Source organism: Mirounga angustirostris, unplaced genomic scaffold (genome assembly GCF_029215605.1).
Source record: "Mirounga angustirostris isolate CCGP_5_RB_7025 unplaced genomic scaffold, mMirAng1.0.hap1 SCAF_11, whole genome shotgun sequence".
NCBI lineage: Eukaryota > Metazoa > Chordata > Mammalia > Carnivora > Phocidae > Mirounga > Mirounga angustirostris.
This window is the reverse complement of record NW_026991719.1, coordinates 34,896,156-34,918,481: the sequence shown is the minus strand read 5'-3', so window position 1 is coordinate 34,918,481 and position 22,326 is coordinate 34,896,156. Positions and strand designations below refer to the sequence as shown.

Genomic DNA, 22,326 nt, shown 5'->3' with positions numbered 1-22,326 from the left:
CTCACGGCAGCTTGCTGATTTCTTTCTCTCTTGTTTGCCCTCCATTAGAACCAGATGATGAAAGTGGATATGATGTTTTAGCGAACCCCCCGGGACCAGAGGACCAGGATGACGACGATGAGGCCTACAGCGATGTGTTTGAATTTGAGTTTTCGGAGAGCCCCCTCTTACCATGTTATAACATCCAAGTGTCCGTCGCTCAGGGGTGAGCATGGCCATCACGTGCTTGAGAACGAGCTGGGCTGCTGCGGGGGGGGGGGGGGGGGGTGGCGGGCAGGAGTTAGAAACCCCTTTCAGCAGATGAGGGTGGGTGGGTGAATGAATCCCACGAACCCCATGCTGCAGTAGATCCTTTCTAGATAAGGTGTGGAGGGGGGTAGTACAGCATGATCTAACTGCCCGTATCAGGGACCGCCCCCGCCAAGCCCAAAGGACATTGAATTCAGTGGCTGGAATTTCACAGAAGAGTTGGGGCAGCTTGGATCCTTAGGCCACTGAACTCTTTCGGAAGGGGTCTTCTTTAGGAGCCCCCCACGACAGGCCACCGTAGGGACCTTCCAAGGCACTTTAGGTCTATTGGCCTCTGGTGATAGACCCCTTTCTCGTGTAAGACCGAAAAGAACATTATATGGTACCTGGGATCTTGAGTGTCATCAGATTTGGTTAGACCCAGTGTTGCCCCCGTGGCTGGGCCATTGGGCCGCAGATGACCAATCCCTTGGGGGCGTGTGCACGACTCTTCGGCTGTGGGTTGACACAGGTGCTTAATGAGTAACATCCTCCTCAGGCTCCGAAGTTGTAAACACGTCTGCTGCTACAGGGACATTTTATGCGTAATAGAAATCATAAAGTGTGGCAGGGTGTACGGAAGGAATGTAACACCTTCCCCCTCAAAGGCGTCACTCCCCAAAGCACTGAGGGATGGGGGCGGAGGCGCGGGGAAGGGAAGGCAAGCCAAGCCAGCCGGCCTTCCGCGTTGATGATGCTCCGTTCGGGAGGGTCGGGGGAGAGGACAGGAGCGACCCAAGGGGCCTCGGCGAGCGGCTCCGGGGCTGGGACGCAGAAGGCTTCCCACAGCGACAGTAGCGAGGCGAGCGCCTCGGACAGTGGTGACCCGAGCTGTGGCCAGAGCCCAGTGAGCAGGTGTTTGCCTGTCAGCCTCGGGCGGCACCGTGGCACCCCGAGGTGAGGCCCCTTCCGAGGTGCCGTCCCTGCTCCCGCCGAGGTCGGCCGCTCCTCTGTCGGTGGTCGCTTAACAAATCCGGTCGCGTCCCGCGTTCTCGCCTCCGAAAGTAGATCTTCTAGGGATGGCGAGAACCGGGGGCGGGGCGGCGGTGTCCCAGCAGAAGTGACCGTGTCGTGTCCGTGCCCCGTCCCGGCCGGCCCGTCGGCGTGGGGGTTCCTAGCCCCGAGCGCCTTCAGGTTGGCCCAGAAACTCGAGCCACTCTCCCGTCTCGTTCGCAGGCCTCGAAACTGGCTACTGCTCTCGGATGTGCTCAAGAAGCTGAAAATGTCCTCCCGCATCTTCCGCTGCAACTTCCCAAACGTGGAAATTGTCACCATCGCTGAGGCTGAGTTGTACCGGCAAGTGTCGGCAAGTCTCTTGTTCTCCTGCTCCAAAGACCTGGAGGCCTTCAACCCCGAAAGCAAGGAGCTCTTAGATCTGGTGGAGTTCACCAGCGAGCTGCAGACTCTGCTGGGCTCGTCCGTGGAATGGTTGCACCCCAGCGACATGGCATCGGATGACTACTGGTGAGCTCGCCGGCCATGGACAGTGTGTCATAGTGTTAATCTTTGTGCATATGTGTCATAATACGACTATTTCTGTAAAGAAAGGACACTATTACATATGGAAATATCTCTTCTTTATATAAGAGAAATGACTCCAGTCAGAAGGACTTAGCAACATGTTGTTTTTTTGTTTCTGTTTTTGTTTTTCTTCTGGTTTTTTTTTTCCTTTTCAAACTTCTCAGCCCGTCTTTATGAAGTTGTTCCAATGTTTCTTTACTTTTCAAATGCACACCTGCCTTGGGATCTGTTCGTTTTTACTTGGAACATTAGTTTCTTTCCACTTCTTTTTTAAGGAAAAAAAAAAAAATGAGCAAAAGGAGCTGCACACTTGGACTCAGTGTCACACAAAACTGTTTCAAGTGTGGCCAGAACCACGTGGTTGGTTTGGGGACGTGAATTGGGTGAAGGCACTTGGTAATTGTTGTAACTTTATGTTTTGTTTACAGAGTACCTGCTCAGGCCAGGTAAATGCTATTGGATGTAATCCAGTAGCGTGTAATATAAATTCAAACCATATCCACACACAACAACTAATTGTATGAAACTTTTATATCCTAATTTAAAAGCTGTGAAATTAGTTTTCACGCATCAAACCGGATTGTTTATATGTTTAAACATTTTATGCTCTTATTTAAAGAAGACTTTGAGCTATTTTTTTCTGTACCCTGTAAAATATTGAAAACTAACATAATATGTTGAGGTTGCTTGAAAATGTACATAAAACTAAAATTTTCTGAATTGTGTGTTTATGTTTGAAATCTGTGTTTTAACTTTGTAAGTAAATTCTCTGCCTTTGTATTTATATTTTACAAAAATTTTCTTAAAAGGCAATAAACCTGTTGAGGAAAGGAGAAAACCGAAGTATCTTGTGTCCTATGTTTTCCTACAACATTACTGTTGTCACAGATGCTTTTTAGGCAGTGGTGATGGTCAGTTCCCCACAGAGGACTTCAGAGGAATTTATAGTCTCTGGAAACCAAAGCGGACCGAGGATACTCCGAACACAGTTTGGAGTCCTATCCTAAAAGCTCAGTATGTGGGCATACATCTTGATGTCTCTCAGATCCTTCTCTTCCCAGTTTTTTCTTGATGCCCAAGTACGCCCTTAACGTTGTCTTTGGCCATGACGGACTACGGTAACTCCATCATGGCCAACCCTACATCTTTAAGGAGCGATCCTTCCAGAAACCGAGGGGTCGCATCCATTCTCCCTCCAGACCTCATGTTTTTTTGTTACCTTTTACGGTCCAGGCCTGTAGTTTTGACCACCTTGCCACTCTACTGCTCTTCCTTTTCCAGCAGTATCCATCTTCCTTTTCCAGCAGTATCCATGCTGGGTTCCCTCGGTTAGCACTCAGTTTCTCTCCCACGTCCTTTCACGTCCTTCCTTCACTGCGGAGCCTGGGAAGCTGAGAGCTACTAGCTCCGTTTGGAAGGCAGAGTGAGGGAGAGGCAACTTCTTGCTCTAGGAGCTGCCGACGAGAGCTCATCAAGACATGTTGGCCCGTTGGAGCGACTAGACCAGCCTTCCAACATCGGGTCTTCAGAAGCAGTCGGGGCTGTGGCGGCTGCTTTCTGACGCCTGGATGACAACCCTGGCAGATTGTTCTGGAACCCAGTGGTCCCTCCCAAAGATTTTATAAGCATGTGATTCCTTGTATCAAATCCATTGGTGCTCAGAATGCCCCGAGTGCTTTCTAGGCCTGCATCGAACGTGGAGGACACGAAGGCAGAGCAGATGGGGGCAGGGAGGAGGCCATGGAAATGATGTACTCAGGTGGGGTCTTGAAGCGTGCAAAGGGTGGGGTCGGCAAGCCTCCGCAGGAGCTGGGAAGGGGGACATGCAGGACCCCCGGATAATCTGGCGTGTGGAATGACAGAGCCCCTTGTTGGGGAAGACTTGGAGTACCATATGACATTTGGGATATGTCCTGAAGACAAAAGGCAGCCAACAAGTGGTTTTGATCTATTAATTCTTCCAATTAGAAAGAAATCCACTTTCTTTCTTTCTTTCTTTCTTTTTTTTTAAGATTTTACTTATTTATTTGACAGAGACCCAGCCAGAGAGGGAACACAAGCAGGGGGAGTGGGAGAGGGAGAAGCAGGCTCCCCGCCGAGCAGGGAGCCCGATGCGGGGCTCGATCCCAGGACCCTGGGATCATGACCTGAGCCGAAGGCAGACACTTAACCGACTGAGCCACCCAGGCGCCCCAAAAGAAATCCACTTTCATTGTTAAGAAAATAATCCACGCTGTTGGCTAACTGAACATAATTAAAAAAAAAAAACTGGCCCCCCCAAAAGTTATTTTGTTTAAAAAAAAAAAAGTAGAGGCGTCTGGGTGGCTCAGTCGATTAAGCGTCTGCCTTCGGCTCAGGTCATGATCTCAGAGTCCCGGGATTGAGTCCCGCTTCGGCTCCTTGCTCAGCAGGGAGCCTCCTTCTCCCTCTGCCTCTGTCCCTCCTCCCCACTCCACTTTTGCTCTCTCTCAAATAAATAATTTTTTAAAAAGATAATAAATAAATGTTGTTTTGACCAGAAAAGAAAGGAAAAACAATCCACACATTTCAGAAATAACAGGTTCCTGTTCTCCATCCCCAGCCACCTTTTCCGCCCATCCCCCACTCCGGTATTAAAATGACTGTTTTATCATTTGTTGAATTTTTGTTTTTTAGGAAAAACGACAGTGAGAGTGGCAAAAAGGAAAAAGCAGATAGCAAGACCTGTCACACAGACCCTCAGGAGTAATTTAAGCAAAAAGAACTGGTGAGCTCAAACTCGGCTCCCCTGGGCCCAAAATAAAGCGAAGAAGAACACCAGGGCGTTGAGCTCGTTGTATTTGTATTTGGGCTGGAGGCAAACGGAGGGCCCGAGGCCAGCTGAGGTTCCATCCCGGATGAAGGGCATTTCTATTAATTAAGCCAAGAAGACAGGTGGGAGCCCCAGGTTTACGGGCTGGACGGGGGCGTAATGAGCTTGGTTCAGGAAACATCGGAGGCCGTGGTTCCTGCAGCTGGAGGAGCGTTATAGAGCATAAAGAGCATGTATTGCACGTGTGGAAACATGGATGAAGAAGGGCCAAAGCACTGACCACGGGTAAAGAGGAGGTGGGACAGGTGTAGAAGCTCCCCTGTGGGAATCGCGGGGACGTGGGTGTCAAGCACACCTCGCTGGGTGTAGACCGTGAAGATGCCATGTAAGACGCAGTGTGACCCGGAGACCCCCGTGGCTGCAGTGAGATCACAGGGAGGGTGAGTCACTCCCTGCTCACCCTGGGTGGAGGGCAGCGTGCGGTTCCTTCCACTTCTGAAGGTGTCTCTGAAGGTGTCCTGTCCTCCCTCCCATGGCTGAACTGTGGTTGCGACCCCCAGAGCCAGAGCAGCCGCCCTTGACCGAGAAACGCGCTCCCGGGGGGGGGGGGGGGGGGGGCGGGGCCTGGGTCCCCGATGCCCTGGTGTGACAGAGCCCCCCGCCCAGCCCCGCCCTGCCTGGCTTTTATGTGGGACACTAGGAAGTGATGTCGAGGCAGGCCACTGTTAATTTTGAGTTTTTCTACTACTCCAGCCAAATCTGATCTTCATATGCTTACCACCTGTGTGAACTTGGGCATGGTACTCTTTTAGCCTTGTTCTCTTTTGGCAAATTGGCCTACTAGTTGTTCATAGTAAAGGACCGAAGACATCTGAGTCTCTGTCAGCCGGGTTCTGGGTAAATGAACCAGTGCATCCGTGCAAGGGACTGGGGACCTGCTCTCTGAATGGCTTTAGAATGTTCTTCAGCGTAGATCATTAAATGAAAAGACAAGGTGAAGAAAAGTACGCACGGTTTCCTGCTATTTAAGATGGGGATGGGGAGTTAAGCGTAGACACATATCTGCTTTATTTTAAAAATGAAACACCTTTGAAAGAATGAATGCTTACATCTGGGGAAAATAGAACTAGCTGCAATCGAAAGAGGGTGGAAGCTATACATCTCTGAATTTCCTTATTGTATAGATTTGACTTTAGAGTTTCCATAGTTTTCTACTGTAAGCAATGCCTACAAATCAAAAAGCAACATGAAGCAAACTCGGCTTGTACCCAGTTGGTCGAACCGCCACACATTTCAAGAGACTTTAGAACACAATCAATTGATTATATAATCCTTTGTGGATTTACCCTGAGGACAGAAAAGGGCAAAAAACATTTCAAATTTGTTTTCAGTAATCCTATCCTTCGTGATGGTGTCCGCATTGTTATTCTGAGCCGGTCCTGTTTGTGTTGTGAGATAAAGCAAAAAGTATCTGTTGTTGTTGGGAACTGAGATTTTCAGCACAGGAGAAAGGAGATGCAAATGTAGGACTGGTGAGGTTGAATACCAATTACGCAGTCCTGAAACTGAATTAGAAGTAGTATCACTATGAAGTCATGAATTTTATCTTAAAAAAATATTTCGGGGCGCCTGGCTCAGTCAGCAGAGCACGACGCGCCTCTCGATCTCAGGGTTGGAAGTTCGAGCCCCACGTTGGGTGCAGAGATTACTTAAAAATAAAATCTTTTAAAAATATATTTCGGGGGTGCCTGGGTGGCTCAGTCGTTAAGCGTCTGCCTTCGGCTCAGGTCATGGTCCCAGGGTCCTGGGATCGAGTCCCGCATCGGGCTCCCTGCTCAGCGGGAAGCCCTCTGCTCCCTCTCCCACTCCCCCTGCTTGTGTTCCCTCTCTCACTGTGTCTCTCTCTGTCAAATAAATAAAATCTTTAAATATATATATATATATTTCATAGCTCTGTCCACTGCTGAAAAGGCCTAGAAACAATGACCTATAGAAATGGACACCACTAGGTCCCACACTGTGGTTTCTAAATACCTTACCCCACTACAAAGAATTGAGCTTCCTTCGAGAAATGGTTGATTGCAGTTTGGGGAGGGAGACGGAGGGGAGTATGGACAGACACAATAAGCTGGTGGGGCTTTGTCAAAAAGACATAGCAGCCAACTTGGAGAAGCCTCCAATAGGATAAATATGGACTGCTTTGAGCATCAGTGAGGATAGCTGCAATGAATAAATAAGCATGAATATGTTCAAATTGTGAGTTCATTTAAAGGCATGCAAAACCAAATTCCCTTGATTCCCCCGTTGGAGGAGTGTTGGGGAAAACCTCATCATTTGAAAATTTAGCAAACAAAGGGAAAGAATTGAACATTTCCCCTGCCTTTCCTATATGAAAGGAAATGTTTTGCTCTACGACAGTATCCCAGCCAGTACCTGAAGAAATTCCAGAATGTTACCAGTTTACGACCCTTCAGGAACCAGTGGATCTAGGCAATGATCGTTTATGAATGCCAACATTACCAAAAATAAAGGAAAATACAAAAAGGAACAACCAGGCTTTGTGAGCCTCCTGATGGGAAAACACTTCACCTCCTATGAAGTTGTCTTGCCAAAAATTTGAACCTGAAGACTGATCAAGCCGTGCTCCCCAATAGAAATATAATGTGAGGGGCGCCTGGGTGGCTCAGTTGGTTAAGTGTCTGCCTTCGGCTCAGGTCATGATCCCAGGGTCCTGGGATCGAGCCCCGCATCAGGCTCCCTGCTCGGCAGGAAGCCTCCTTCTCCCTCTCCCACTCCCCCTGCTTGTGTTCCCTCTCTCGCTGTGTCTCTCTCTGTCCAAAAAAAAAAAAAAAAACCAACTTTAAAAAATAATAATAAAAAGAATTTAAAAAATATATGTTTGTGAAAACCAGGGAAATAGGAGCACTGAACATTTTTTGGTGGAGTCCTTTTAGTAATACATGCTAAAATATTTATGAGTGAAATAACAAGCTATCTGGGATTTGCATCAAAGTCATCCCGGAGGGGTAAGGCAGAGGTATAGAGGAAGCAAGGCTGATCATCGGTCGGTAATTGTTGAAGCTGGTGATGGGCACATGGGGGGTTATTTCCATTATACTCTTTCTCATTTTGGTTATATTTGAAATTTTCTACAATAAAATTGTGTGGGGCGTCTGGCTGGCTCAGTCAGTAGAACAAGTGACTCTTGATCTTGCGGTTGTGAATCTGAGCCCCATCCTGGGTGTGGAGCCTACTTAAAAAAAAGTTAAGGGGCGCCTGGGTGGCTCAGTCAGTTGAGTGGCTGCCTTCGGCTCAGGTCGTGATCCCAGGGTCCTGGGATCGAGCCCCGCATCGGGCTCCCTGCTCCACGGGAAGCCTGCTTCTCTCTCTCCCTCTGCCTGTCGCTCCCCCTGCTTGTACTCTCTCTCTCTCTCTGACATATAAATAAAATCTTTAAAAAAAAAGTTAAAAAAAAAATTTTTTTTAATGACCATCGATACCTATCTTTCAGAGTTGTTGTGAGGATTAAATGAGATAACATATTTAGAACACCAAGCACCAGGCCCAATAGACAGTAGGCACCAGATAAATGCTTATGTTCCTTCGTTTAAAAATGCTGAACACTTGGGGTACCGGGGTTGGCTCAGTTGGTAAAACATGTGAACCTTGATCTTGGGGTTCTAAATTTGAGCCCCACATTGGGTGTAGAGATTACTTAAAAATAAAAAAATCTTGGGGCACCTGGGTGGCTCAGTTATTAAGTGTCTGCCTTCGGCTCGGGTCATGGTCCCAGGGTCCTGGGATTGAGTCCCCCATCGGGCTCCCTGCTGGGCAGGAAGCCTGCTTCTCCCTCTCCCACTTCCCCTGCTTGTGTTCCCTCTCTCACTGTGTCTCTCTGTGTCAAATAAATAAATAAAAATAAAATAAAATAAAAAATAAAAAATAAAAAAATTTGGGGGCACCTGGGTGGCTCAGTTGGTTAAGTGTCTGCCTTCGGCTCAGGGTCACGATCCCAGGAGTCCCGGGATGGAGCCCCGCGTTGGGTTTCCCGCTCAGCAGGGAGTCTGCTTCTCCCTCTGCCCTTCACCCCACTCACGCTGTCTTCTCTCGCGCTCTCTCTCTCTCTCAAATAAATAAATAAAATCTTTTAAACAAAATCTTAAAATAAATAAAATTAATAAAATTAAATTAAAAAGTCATATACTTTAAAAAAATAGACCCTGAAATGAGCCTGCCCCTTCACACACAATCTGTAAATTTCTGCAAGCTAGACTTGTGTTTTTATCTCAGCCATCTGGTGAGATGACCTGTTTGCTGGGAAAACGCAGAGAAACCATGGCAGATGCTAGTTCTCAAGGCAAAGGCTAGAGGGGTCACAGAAGGGGCCAGACTTCCCTGGGTATGCCGAATATATAGTTTTAAGTGGTTTAAATATCCAAAAGCCAAAAATAAAAATAACTGAATGAGGGCAAATGCTGAATTTGAATGTCAACAGGAAAAATTAAACTTTGTATCACATTGACAACATCACCCCACAGAAAAAAGTTAACTGAAGTAAGTTTCAAGCAGAGTACATGGAGTACACATCCTTAGTGGAATATATTCTGACTGAGCCACCCAGGTGCCCTTTTTTTTTTCTTTTTTTAAGTAGGTTCATGGAGCCTAACTATATGGAATATATTCTAAGGACAAAAATAACTGCAGAGATATCTTGAAATCTACTTAGCAGATCTCTTGTAGTGGTATTTGTATCATAATTCTGAATGTGTTTTACGTGCATCATAGGACAAAGCAAAGATATTGGTGATGTTGGAAACCACCGTGTAAAAAGGGAAATATGAATATAGAATGTAGGGAAGAGAAAGTACCCTGTGATGTCGATTTGAATTGTCAACTCAAGATTTAAACAAAACAAATACAATGTGGATTTTTAAGTTCTGTCCACTAAAAAGGCTGAAAAAACATTGACACTCCAGTAACAATGAGCACATCTAGCAGCAAGTTCTTGGTTTCTAAACACCATTCTCCACCATCAAGAACCAGGGACTGCTTGAAGAAATGGCTGACCCCGAGTCTCTAGCAAGGAGCCTACAAAGTGAGCCTTGCCTGTGGAGGGACAGACTGGCACATGGGCTGAGTCAGGACACGGCATCACCTCCGTAGTGTTCTTGTCAAAAATGTGTAACCCAGGGGCGCCTGGGAGGCTCAGTCGTTAAGCGTTTGCCTTTGGCTTGGGTCATGATCCCAGGGTCCCGGGATCGAGCCCCGCATCGGGCTCCCTGCTCAGCAGGAAGCCCGCTTCTCCCTCCCCCACCCCGCCGCTTGTGTTCCCTCTCTCGCTGTGTCTCTCTCTGTCAAATAAATAAATTTAAAAAAAAAATGTGTAACCTGAATCCAATCATGAGGAGACAGCTAAATCCAGAATGTGGGACATTCTGCAAGACAACTGGCCTGGCCTTCCTTTATTTTTATTTTTTAATCCATGTCATGAAAAACAAAAGCGGAAGGGAATGTTCTATATTAGAGAAGAAGAGACAAGGCAATCAAATGTAACACATGAACCTAGATAGAATTCTAGGACAGAAAAAAAATCGCTATAAAACTCTTGAGGGGGAGCCTGGGTGGCTCAGTCGGTTAAGCGTCGGACTCTTGTTTCGGCCCAGGTCATGACCTCAGGGTCGTGAGATTAGGGAGAGAAGACTCAGCACAGAGTCTGCTTGGGATTCTCTCCCTCTCTCCCTCTGCTCCTTGCACTCTCCCTCTTGCTCTCTCTAAAAATAAATAAAATCTTTTAAAAAATAAATAAAACACTTTGGGGACTACTGGAGAAATTTTTAAAAATCAATCTTAATGAGGTATAATTTACATACAATAAAAGACGCCCATTTCAATGTACAGTTCTATGAGTTTTGACAATTTCACACCCCTGTAACCACCACTCCCAGTCAAGCATCTAACATGTTCATCGCCCCCCCAAAAGTTTCCTGGTGCCTCTTTGCTTTCAATGACTCCCTCACCCCAGGCAACCACTGATGTGGTTTCTCTCACTATAGAGTTAAATGGGAAATAGAAATAAAGGCTATAAATTAGAGGGTATTATTGAATAAATGTAAATTTCCTTAGTGATAATGGCATTGCGGTTATGTAAGAAAATGTTCTTATTCTGGGGCGATGTACGCTAGGGTGTTTAAGGGTGAATTTTCATGACATCTGTAATTTACTTGCAAATGGTTCAGCAAAAAGTACACACACACACAGATAACAAAAACATGGCAAAATATTACTAATTGTGTATCGAGGTAAAGCGTATATTAAACTGTTCTTTCAAGTTTTCTATAGATTTGAAATTTTTCAAAATAATAAGTTGAGGGGAAAAGAAGGAAAAAAATTGTAATTTTCATCTCAGCCTTTTTTTCAATGCCTCTCAAAGCAGTTTCCTGAGAGAAAGATGAGACAGAGGCAGGTTAAAACATTTATTACCTTGTCACTCTTCTCCTTTTTTCTAAAAGGTATTAGGATGCTGCCAAAAACAGAAGGCCCAAGAGGTTTTGTGCCCCTCTCCATCAAGGCCCCTCCTGAAGCCCAGGTTCAGAGGTTGGGGGGGTTGGATGTGGATCTGGCTTTGGGGGAGGGGTGTCTCTCCTTCTCACGCTGAAGTCACCCCCTGTCTTAATTCATTCAGGCTGCTATAATCACAAAGTACCGTAGAGTGGGTGGCTCCTAAACAATGGAGATTTCTCTTTTTTTCAATATTTTATTTATTTATTTATTAGAGAGAGAGAGAGTGTGTGAGCGCGAGCGTGAGCAGGGGGAGTGGGAGAGGGAGAAGCAGACTCCCCGCTAAGCAGGGAGCCCGATGCGGGACTCGATCTCAGGACCCTGGGATCATGACCTGAGCCAAAGGCAGACGCTTAACGACCGAGCCACCCAGGCGCCCCGGATGGCTGCTTTCTTACCGGGTCCTCGTAGGGTAGAAAAGTAGCCAGCCAGCCCTATGGCCTCTTTTATAAGGGTACTAACCCCGTTCATGAGGGCTCCACCCTCATGACCTAGTCACCTCCCGAAGGCTCCAGCTCCTCAGACCATCACATCAGGGGTAGGATTCCGACAGGTGAATTTAGGTGGGGGCTGGGGGACACCCACGTTCAGTTCCTAGCGCCCTCCTTCCCAGAGCCCCCTGGCTCAGACAAACAGATTTCTGAGGATGGATTGGGCCGCCAGGTCTCCACCCGAGCAGAGAGGTCCCCGTGAAGTCCCTGCCGACGGGCGGCCAAAGCCAAATCGCGGGCCAGAGCGGGCCACGAGAAGGCACGGCTCACACCTGCCCTGGGGGGCATAGTCTACCCACGGTCCAGGCCGCCTGCTCTCCTGGATCCGGCCCACGTTCAGGCCAAGGCCACACTTCCTGTGGGCCCTTCCCAGCCGGTGACTGAGCGTAGCAGCCGTGCTGAGGCAGGCTCATTCTGGCAAGACGTGGGCCTCCTCCAATGGGCGGCCTGGCTTAGGACCCAAGCGCCTGGCTGAACTGGAATGCACTCCCTCTGAGTCCCACACACCCCGCCTTCCTTCCCTCACCTTTGGCAAGTGGCCCACCTGACCAGGGTGTGAAGGCTCCCCTTCAGCTTTTCCTGCTTCCTCCCCCAAGACTCGCTTTCCTGTCCCCTTCCAGCTTGCCTCTGCCTCTTGGCCGACCCAAACACCTAAACACGCACACGCTTTCCCTGGGCCTCGCGTGCTGTGAGAAAGGACTGGGGGCAGGGTTAGCAGGGGCCGGATCTGCTTTGGAAGCTGGTGTTTTTCCTCGGTGTGCTTATATTAGAGAGGAAGAGAGGGAAAAAGAATGAAAAGGCCGGCTCTAGATGAGTGGGCAGGCCAGGGAAGGCCTCTCCGGGGAGGGGGTGTCGGAGCAGACGAGTGGATAAATGAATCGGCTTCCAGTCAGCCAGTGAGATACCAGACCCGAGCTCCAGCAACCAAGGCAGATGCATGTCCCAGACGTAACTGATCAAACTAGAAGGTAATTTACAGAAGAATGTGCATGGCATGACACATTTATGTAACATTACAAACAGGCACAATCCCCTGTTATAGTCTTAATGGGTTTCTGACTAGTTAGTAAAGATATAAAAACAAGAAGAGGAGTGATACATACCTAATTCAGGATAGTTGTCACCTAGGGGGGTAGTAGAGGGAGGGAAATGGTTACCAGATGGGGGAGGGGGTAAAGAGGGGAAGGAGGAGGAGGACAAAAGGAAGGGAGGGAGGGAGAAAAGAGAAATCAAGCAAGCAAGCAAGCAAGAGGAACAAAGGAAAGAAAGAAAAAGAGAGAGAGAGAGAGAGAGAGAGAGGGAGGAAGGAAGGAAAAAGAAAAACGAAAGGAAGGAAGGAAGGAAGGAAGGAAGGAAGGAAGGAAGGAAGAAAGAAAGAAAGAAAGAAAGAAAGAAAGAAAGAAAGAAAGAAAGAAAGAAAGAAGAAAGAAAAAGAAAGAAAGAAAGAAAGAAAGAAGGAAAAGAAAAAAGAAAAGAAAAGAAAAAGAAGAAAGCAAGGGAGCAGGCTCAGGATATGAACTTTGGAAGCAGAAGTTTCTTCTGACTGAAACCTGTGTGATGCTTAAAATAACAGAAGTAGGGGCGCCTGGGTGGCTTAGTTGTTAAGCGTCTGCCTTCGGCTCGGGTCGTGGTCCCAGGGTCCTGGGATCGAGCCCCGCATCGGGCTCCCTGCTCGGCGGGAAGCCTGCTTCTCCCTCTCCCACTCCCCCTGCTTGTGTTCCCTCTCTCGCTGTCTCTCTCTGTCAAATAAATAAATAAAATCTTAAAAAAAAATAACAGAAGTAAACAGTTTCTGGTCTTCAGGCACATCCTATGTCTACAGTTCCAGAAGGAAAATCCTAAGAGTTTGCAATGATCTCTTATCTGCCCGGCTTTTCTCTACAGATTAATCTTGCTGGCGGGCGGGAGCATGACCTGAATACATTTTGGAGGCAACTTTAAGGCTAGGTGATTGGCCCAAGGCTTAACTTTTGCCTCAGCCTCTGCGACCCCCAACTCTGCGGGATTTGCAAGGTCTATACAAGTGCTAATAACGTTCCCAACCAAAGGCTTTGGGCTAAAAGGGCGAGACCTTTCTGAGTTGGCCTGGTGGCTGTGTTACACCGCGGGATTTCAATCCTCCAATAAAAGAAGCAAGGAAGGTTCCTAGCACTCCTTCCTTCAGCTGCCTTTGTCTTTCCCCAACTTTCACTCGATTCCTTCTAATATTGTATTTTTAAAAAATTTTTTCTCAAGTAGGCTCCACACCCAACGTGGGGCTCGAACTTACGACCCCAAGTTCAAGAGTCGCATGCGCTTCTGACTGAGCCAGCCAGGCGCCCCTCATTTGACTCCTTCTATCCATTCTCACCTTCCTGCTGACCCCTGTTCCAGTTGTGACAGTTGCATAAAGTCACCCCATCTTAATACATTTTATTGAAATTGTAATTCCCTGTTGTGTTGATGTGCCTGTTGTCCTTCTTTAGAATGTTAGCTCATTCTTTTGGAAAGCAGGGTAGAAAAAGGTCAACAACCTGATAGGAAAATATACATGATGTGACTAGGAGGGTCATAGAAAATAATGCAGATGGCCCTTAAACATGTGAAAAGATGTTCAATCTTGCTAATAAGAAGAAGAATGTGCGGGCGCCTGGGTGGCTCAGTTGGTTAAGCGACTGCCTTCGGCTCAGGTCATGATCCTGGAGTCCCGGGATCGAGTCCCGCATCGGGCTCCCTGCTCAGCACGGAGTCTGCTTCTCCCTCTGACCCTCCTCCCTCTCATGTGCTCTCTCTCTCTCATTCTCTCTGCCTCAAGTAAATAGATAGAATCTTTAAAAAAAAAAAAAAAGAAGAAGAAGAATGTGAATTACTATGTTACCCCTTCTTACCTGTCACATGGACATAAGCCCAAAAGTTTGACAACATACTCTGTGGGGGAGGCGGTGTGGAAACAGGCGTTTTCATACCTTGCTGGTTGGAATACAAAATGGTACAGCCATTATAGGGGGAAATTGGGCAACATTGAGCAAATTTACCCTTTGGTCTGGCAATCACACTTCTAGGAATTGATCCCAAATATATTACTGCAAAATATATGAGAAGATGGATGCAGAAAGCTATACTTTGTAGCAGGTTTTTTTTTTTTTTTTTAAAGATTTTAGGATGCCGGGTGCCCCTGTAGAAGTTTTTGTAATAGCAAAAGATTGGAAGCAGCCCACATACCTTTAATCGGGGACCGGTTGAATAAAACGAAAGTCACCCCCAAGTGTTATGGCTTACACTGGCATAAGGACATATAGAACAATGAAAGAGTATAGAATAGAGAGCCCAGAAATAAACCCTCACATAGATAGTGAACCAACTTTTGACAAGGGTGCCGAGACTATACAATGGGAGAAAGGACACTCTTTTTAACAAATGATGCTGGGAAAACTGAATCCACGCACAAAGAATGAAGTTGGACCCCTACCTCACACTGTACCCCCAAATTAACTCAAAATGGAGCAATGACCTAAGTGTGAGAACCAAAACTGTAAAACTTTAAGGAGAAAACAGGAGTGAATCTTGGGTAGGCAATGCTTTTTCAGAGATGACAGCAAAAGCACGAGCAATCCAAGAAAAAAGAAATTGAGCTTTTTCAAAATTAAAAACTTTTGTGCTACAAATGATAACCATCAAGAAAGTGAAAAGACGGGCGCCTGGGTGGCTCAGATGGTTAAGCGTCTGCCTTTGGCTCAGGTCATGATCCTAGGGTCCCGGGATCGAGTCCCGCATGGGGCTCCCTGCTCTGCGGGGAGCCTGCTTCTCCCTCTGCCTCTCTCTCTCTCTCTGTCATGAATAAATAAATAAAATCCTAAAAAAAAAAAAAAAAAGTGAAAAGACAACCCGTAGACTGTGAGAAAATGTTCACAAATCGTATGTCTGATAAGGGACTTATATCCAGAATATATAAAGAACTCTTACAACTCAATAATAAAAAGACGAATTAAATTACCCAATTAAAAAATGGGTAAAGGAGGGGCACCTGGTTGGCTCAGTTGGAAGAGCGTGTGACTCTCGATCTCGGGGTCGTAAGTTTAAGCCCCATGTTGGGTAGAGAGCTTACTCAAATAAATGAAAACTTAAAAAAAAAATGAGTAAGGGATTGGAATAGACATTTCTGCAAAGAAGATATGTAAGTGGGCAATAAGTACAAGAAAATATGTTCGACATCATTAGTCATCAGGGAGATGCAAATCAAAACCACAGTGAGTTACCACTTCACACCCACTAAGATGGCTGTCTGTAATCAAAAGACAGACAATAACAAGTATTGGCGAGGATATGGATAAATTGGGACACTGTGCACCACTGATGGGAATGTAAAATGATGTGGCCACTTTGGAGAACAGTTTGGCAGCGCTTCAAAATGTTAAATAGAGGGGCGCCTGGGTGGCTCAATTGGTTGAGTATCTGCCTTCAGCTCAGGTCATGGTCCTGGGGTCCTGGGATAGAGCCCCGCGTTGGGCTCTCTGCTGGGGGGGGGGAGCCTGTCTTTCCCCCCTCCCTCTCCCTCTACCTGCCACTCCCTTGTGCATGTGCTCTCTCTCTCTGTCAAATAAATAAATAACATCTTTAAAAAAAATTGTTAAATAGAAAATTTCCCATAAGCCTGCCCTGGCAATTCCATTCCCAGATGTGTACCCAAGAGATATGAAGACATATGTCCAGAGAAAAACTTGTAGACATTCGTAGCAGTGTGATTCCTAAGAGCCAAGTAGTAGATAGAAACCAGATGCGCATCAACTAATGAATGGATAAATGTGAAAATGAGGTCTCTCCACACAATGGAATATGATTCAGCCGTTAAAAGGAAGGAAGGAGTGGCACCTGCTACATCACGGATGGACGGTGAAAACATGATGCTGAGCGAAGAAGCCAGACACACAAGGCGATTTGTTTTTACAAAATATTATTGTACGATTATTGTATGATATATTGTACGAATATTGTACGATATATTGTACGATTCCATTTGTATGAAAGGTCCACAATAGACATGTCTACAGAGACAGAAAGTAGATTAATGGTTGCCAGAGGCTGGGGGAGGGTGGGGAGAGGGGAGTATGGGGCTTTTTTGGTGGGTGATGAAAGTACTCTAAAATTGATCACGGTGATGGTCGCACAACTCTGTGATGACACTAAAACCCTTGAATTATACACTTTGAGTGAGTGAATTTTATGGCATGTGAATTATATTTCAATAAAGATGTCAAAAAGGAACTTCTGGTTTGGCTGGGTTCCAAAGGCAAGCATCCCTTAAAAGCGGGATTGCCTGGGGCGCCTGGGTGGCTCAGTCGGTTAAGCGTCTGCCTTCGGCTCAGGTCATGATCCCAGGGTCCCGGGATCGAGCCCCACGTTGAGCCCCACGTTGGGTTCTGCCCTCAGTGGGGAGTCCCCTTGTCCCTCTCCCTCTGCCCCTCCCCCTGGTTGTGCTCTTTCTCTCTCAAATAAATAAATAAATCTTAAAAAAACAAAACAAAACAAAGAAGTTGTTTCCTTTCATGACCCACGATGCCACTGCTCATCACGTTCTATTTGCTACCAGCGAGTAGCTGAGGCCGGCCTGTATTCAAAAAGAGATGGTTTAGGTTCCATCTTGTGTGGGAAGAGCGTCGAAGAATCTGGAGGCATGTTTTATTTATTTATTTATTTATTTATTTATTTATTTATTTGACAGAAAGAGAGAGCACAAGCGGGGGAAGTGGCAGGCAGAGGGAGAAACCGGCTTCCCGCGGAGCAGGGAGCCCGATGCGGGGCTCGATCCCAGTACCCTGGGATCATGACCTGAGCCGAAGGCAGACACTTAACCGACTGAGCCACCCAGGCGCCCCTGGAGGCATGTTTTAAAGCCATCATGCTTCCTCTGCCCCGCACATGCTCCAAATCTCTACAGGCGGGAAATCCTTGAGTGCGTGGAAACCAAGGAACCCCACTGAAGTGCCTGGGGAGGGCTGTGATGTTTCACGGAGCAACCCGCATGGGCAGTTCGGGCCCCGCTGCCCATCCGTGCCCTGTCTTGGGCTGACCTGCGGTCGGAACAGGGCCCTGCAGAAACGGACTTTCCAGAAGAGAAGCCAGTAATCCGGGTTTTATGTGAGCCTTCACAGCCGTTCATGACTTTGATAAAAACGCTGTGTAGGCCAAATAAAACCACCCCGGTTAGGCTCCGGGGCTCACCAGTTTGCAAACTCCAGTGTATGGCCTGGAGATTTTTTTCACTCGCACAGAAATACGGCACACGAATTTCCAGAATTGTGCCGGGTCTGGATGATTCAACCCCTGTGTAGGGGCGAAGAGACCACTTCAAGAGCCTCTGGCTCAAATGTTCCCCAGAGAAACAGTGCAGTGAGGCCGGCGAGCCTGGGGTCTTGGTTAATTTCCTGATAAATAAATAAGTGAATCCAGTGTATGGCAGGAGTTTAAAAAATTCTTTTAATTTAAAAATTTTAAATTTTTTATTATACAAATGAACTGCAAGCCCATGGCGCCGGGGTCGGGGGGACAGGGGGAGGCAATGTTTGGGTGATTATGCTTTCAATTTTCTTTTTCTGTGCATCTCTCTGTTTTGTTTTGTTTTCATGTGCTTTATAAGCAGCTTTTAAAGCAATATATGGCAAACATCTTTCAATGTGAATGACTATACTTTGTCAATATTTTTGATGGTTGACATGGTATTTTATTGTCCTAGGATGTATTTATTTTTATTTTTATTTTTATTTTTTTAAGATTTTATTTATTTATTTGAGAGAGAGAGAGACTGAGAGAGAGAGAGTATGGGGGGGGGTCAGAGGGAGAAGCAGACTCCCCGCCAAGCAGGGAGCCCGATGTGGGACTCGATCCCGGGACTCCAGGATCATGACCTGAGCCGAAGGCAGTTGCTTAACCAACTGAGCCACCCAGGCGCCCTGTCCTAGGATGTATTTAATCAACATTCTGCTCTACCAGTAAAGAACAGCTTTGGATTTGAGGGCCAAAACCAAAAGGGTGAACAAAAACAACACATGAATAAAATAATAGTGGCTTAAATAAGGTAGAAGGTATTTTTTTCTTAAATAAAATATAAGTTTATTTTTATTTTTTTATTTTTTATTTATTTTTAAAGATTTTATTTATTTATTTGACAGAGAGAGAGCAGGAGAGCACAAGCAATGGGAGCGGCAGAGGAAGAGGGAGAAACAGTCCCCCTGTTGAGCAGGGAGCCTGACGCAGGACTCGATCCCAGGACCCCGGGATCATGACCTGAGCTGAAGGCAGTCGCTTAACCGACTGAGCCACCCAGGCGCCCGCAAAATAGAAGTGCTGTGTCACCATACCAACTTTTGCTCTGTCTCTCTCCACACACGGCTTTTACCTCATGGTTCTGTGAAGCTGCCAGAGTGCTGGCCATCATATCCACATTCCAGATAGCAGGGAGAAGGAAGGGACAAGTCACACCTGCCTCTTGTAAGATATCGCCCAGAAGTCATCGCAAACAGCTCCATTTATGTGCCATGGATGAGAATTCAGTCATACACTCATAGCTAGGTGCAAGGGAGGCTGGAAATACAGCCCTGATTCTGGGCATTCTGTGCCTCTTTAGAAAACATAGTGTCCGGGCGCCTGGGTGGCTCAGTTGGTTAAGCGACTGCCTTCGGCTCAGGTCATGATCCTGGAGTCCCGGGATCGAGTCCCGCATCGGGCTCCCTGCTCGGCAGGGAGTCTGCTTCTCCCTCTGACCCTCCCCCCTCTCATGTGCTGTCTCTCTCTCATTCTGTCTCAAATAAATAAATAAAATCTTAAAAAATAAATAAATAAAAAATAAAACATAGTGTGCAAACTGTGGCCTCCATTCTTTTTTTTTTTTTTTTTTTGAGTTGTCTCTACACCCAACATGGGACTTGAACTCACGACCTCGAGATCAAGAGTCGCATGCTCTACGGACTGAGCCAGCCAGGTGTCCTTAAACTGTGGCCTCTAGATACCATTTTCCACCTGAAAAGAATCAGGGCTTTTTGGAGAACTGACTGATTCCAGACCTGGGGCAGAAAATACAAGCTGAGTCTGGAACATCTTACACAAGAAAGCAAGGAAACTTTCAAAGTTTGACGTGGATTATGTGAAATAAGCATCTCTCTTATCAGGCAACTATTATTATAGCCTTTCTGTGCCACATAACCGACCCTAATCCTAACTGATACAGCAGTTTACCTTAAGAATGAGTAGCAGAGTGCTCGCTTTGGCCGCACATGGACTAAAATTGGCACAATACAAAGACTAGCATGTTTCCTGCTCAAGGATGAGACGCAAATTCGTGAAGTGTCCCATTTTATTTTGCATGGAAGCTACACTTGCGGCGAGGGTAACATAATATAGAAGTTGAATCACTGTTGTACACCTGAAACTACAGTAACATTGTTATAGTACTCAAAAAAAAAAAAAAAAGAAATGAATAGGAGCGGGAAAAAAGGCAAAGAGAATATGGTCAAATCTGCATTTCAACTCGGGTCTGATCTGAGTTCAAATCAATGGCCTTCTCTGTAGACTAGAACGAGAATAATGCCCTGGGTTGCCTGAAGGATTAATTGGGATCCTGTAAGTAAATGGCTTAGGACAATGCTTAGCATGATGAACGGATTCGGTGCTAAAGGCACGCCAGCTGCTGTAAGGCTTGCTAGGATGGTCACAGGTAACTCAAACTCTCAACTGGTCAACAGCGACCTCATGGTAGTACCTTCTGGAGGGCTCCTCCGCCGGGGCTCCCTGTCTGATGAGCAGCACCACCTTCCCAGCCGTGCACATCATAAACCAGGGGGTTGTCCTCTCCCACAAATAATCAGTCCAACTGATGGCCAACTGTCCTGCCCTCCTAAACGCCCCCACTCTGTCTCCTCCGGCCACCTGTATGGCTCCCCCCTCCCTCCGTCTCCTTCCTTCCTTCTCCATCCATCCTGCTTCCTGAGAGCTCTTTGTTTTTTTTGTTTTTTAAAGATTTTATTTATTTATTTGCGAGAGAGAGAATGAGAGACAGAGAGCATGAGAGGGAGGAGGGCCAGAGGGAGAAGCAGACTCCCCGCCGAGCAGGGAGCCCGATGCGGGACTCGATCCCGGGACTCCAGGATCATGACCTGAGCCGAAGGCAGTCGCTTAACCAACTGAGCCACCCAGGCGCCCCTGAGAGCTCTTTGTAAAGGCGGATCCCATTGAGTCACTCGGGCTGCTCTAACAGAATACCATAGCCTGGGTGGCTTATAAACACTTCTCACGGTTCTGGAGGCTGGGAAGCCCAAGATCAAGGTGCTGGCAGACTCGGAGTCTGGTGAGAACCTGCTTCCTGGTTCATAGACGGTGGTCATGTTTTTACTGCGACCTCAAATGGCAGAAGGGAACAGGGCGCCGCGGGGGCTTCTCTTAGAAGGCACTAATCCAGGGCGCCTGGGTGGCTCAGTCATTAAGCGTCTGCCTTCAGCTCAGGTCATGATCCCAGGGTCCTGGGATCGAGCCCCGCATCGGGCTCCCTGCTCAGCGGGGAGCCTGCTTCTCCCTCTCCCACTCTCCCTGCTTGTGTTCCCTTTCCCGCTGTCTCTTTTTGTCAAATAAAAAATTAAAAAAAAAAAAAAGAAGAAGAAGAAGGCACTAATCCCTTTCAAGAGGGCTCCACCCTCAGGACCTAATTGCTGCCCAAAGGCCCAGCTCCTAATGGCATCATCGTGGGGGTCAGGTTTCAGCATAGGAATTTGCGGGAGGAGGCGGAAGGGAGACACATTTAGTCCATTGCAGAGGCAAAGAAGGTTAACCAAGGTTTAGTCATTATTCCTGGTTAAGGTACGAATATCGGACGTTGTCGTGAATAAGCCCTTTAAAGCTTGCTTTCGAAAGCAGCAGTCCGGGGGTCGATTGTGGGGGTCACAAATGCACACAGAAAGAAAGCATGAAAGACAAAGCCTAATGGTCGGGCAATGAGTACTAGTAACTTTGGATAAAATTTCCGCACAGAACGTGGAGGGTCTCAAACTACCCAGTTGGGCAGGGGGCGCTCCATGCTCTGGGAAGCTGCGTCAGGTCGTGGGTGCAGTGTAGTGCAGACGAAATCACCAACGTCAAAGATTTGTGGGAAGTTTGAATAAGAGAGCTTTGGGTTGTGACAGTTGAAGAGGCAAAACCATCTCAACTGATACATTATTTAAAAAATATGTGCTTTTAGGTACATGTAGGTAATTGTGATGGCTTAAAGAATATGTCTACAAATTCTCTTTTCCTTGTCTGTGGGCTAGACCTGGTAGCTGGCTTCTAGTGAATAGAATAAAGGGGACATGGGGCGCCTGGCTGGCTCAGTTGGTGAAGCATCCAACTCCTGGTTTCGGCTCACGTCCTGATCTCACGGCTCCTGAGATGGAGCCCTGTGTCAGGCTGTGCTCAGCACAAGTCTGCTTGGATACCCTCTCTCTCTGCCCCTTCCCCCACTTGCGTTCTCTCTCTCAAATAAATAAATAGATTAAAAAAAACCCCCCAAACCCCACAAATTTGTGATATAGTCAGTGTGACCACAAATTCTTTGATGCTTCCCTCATTGAGAGCCTGTAACCAGGCTGACCTTAAAGAGATTTGCCTGAGCAATAGAACATGGCCCAAGGGACATTCTGGAACTTTTTTTTTTTTTTTAAGATTTTATTTATTTAT

General features: G+C 46.9%; 1 protein-coding gene and 1 non-coding gene across 16 annotated transcripts in view; both read left to right on the top strand.

Annotated features, from left to right (window-relative positions):
* BCOR (BCL6 corepressor) overlaps positions 1–5,182 on the top strand; it is an 86,025-nt gene extending 80,843 nt beyond the window's left edge. For 10 of the 15 annotated variants that reach the window (XM_064573924.1, XM_064573926.1, XM_064573925.1 and 7 more), the window contains 3 exons: positions 49–205; positions 1,465–1,752; positions 4,465–5,182. In XM_064573924.1, coding sequence (XP_064429994.1) covers positions 49–205; positions 1,465–1,752; positions 4,465–4,537 — 518 coding nt within the window. In that variant the 3' untranslated portion in view covers positions 4,538–5,182. Of the gene's footprint in view, positions 1–48; positions 206–1,464; positions 2,590–4,464 lie in introns of those variants that run through there. The other 5 variants (XM_045876351.3, XM_045876339.3, XM_045876346.3 and 2 more) reach the window with 2 other exon arrangements.
* A 14,694-nt stretch (positions 5,183–19,876) lies between these two features.
* On the top strand, positions 19,877–19,980 carry LOC123851515 (U6 spliceosomal RNA). The gene has a single exon (XR_006792623.1). It is a non-coding gene; the product is annotated as a U6 spliceosomal RNA (small nuclear RNA).
* The last annotated feature ends 2,346 nt before the right edge of the window (positions 19,981–22,326 follow it).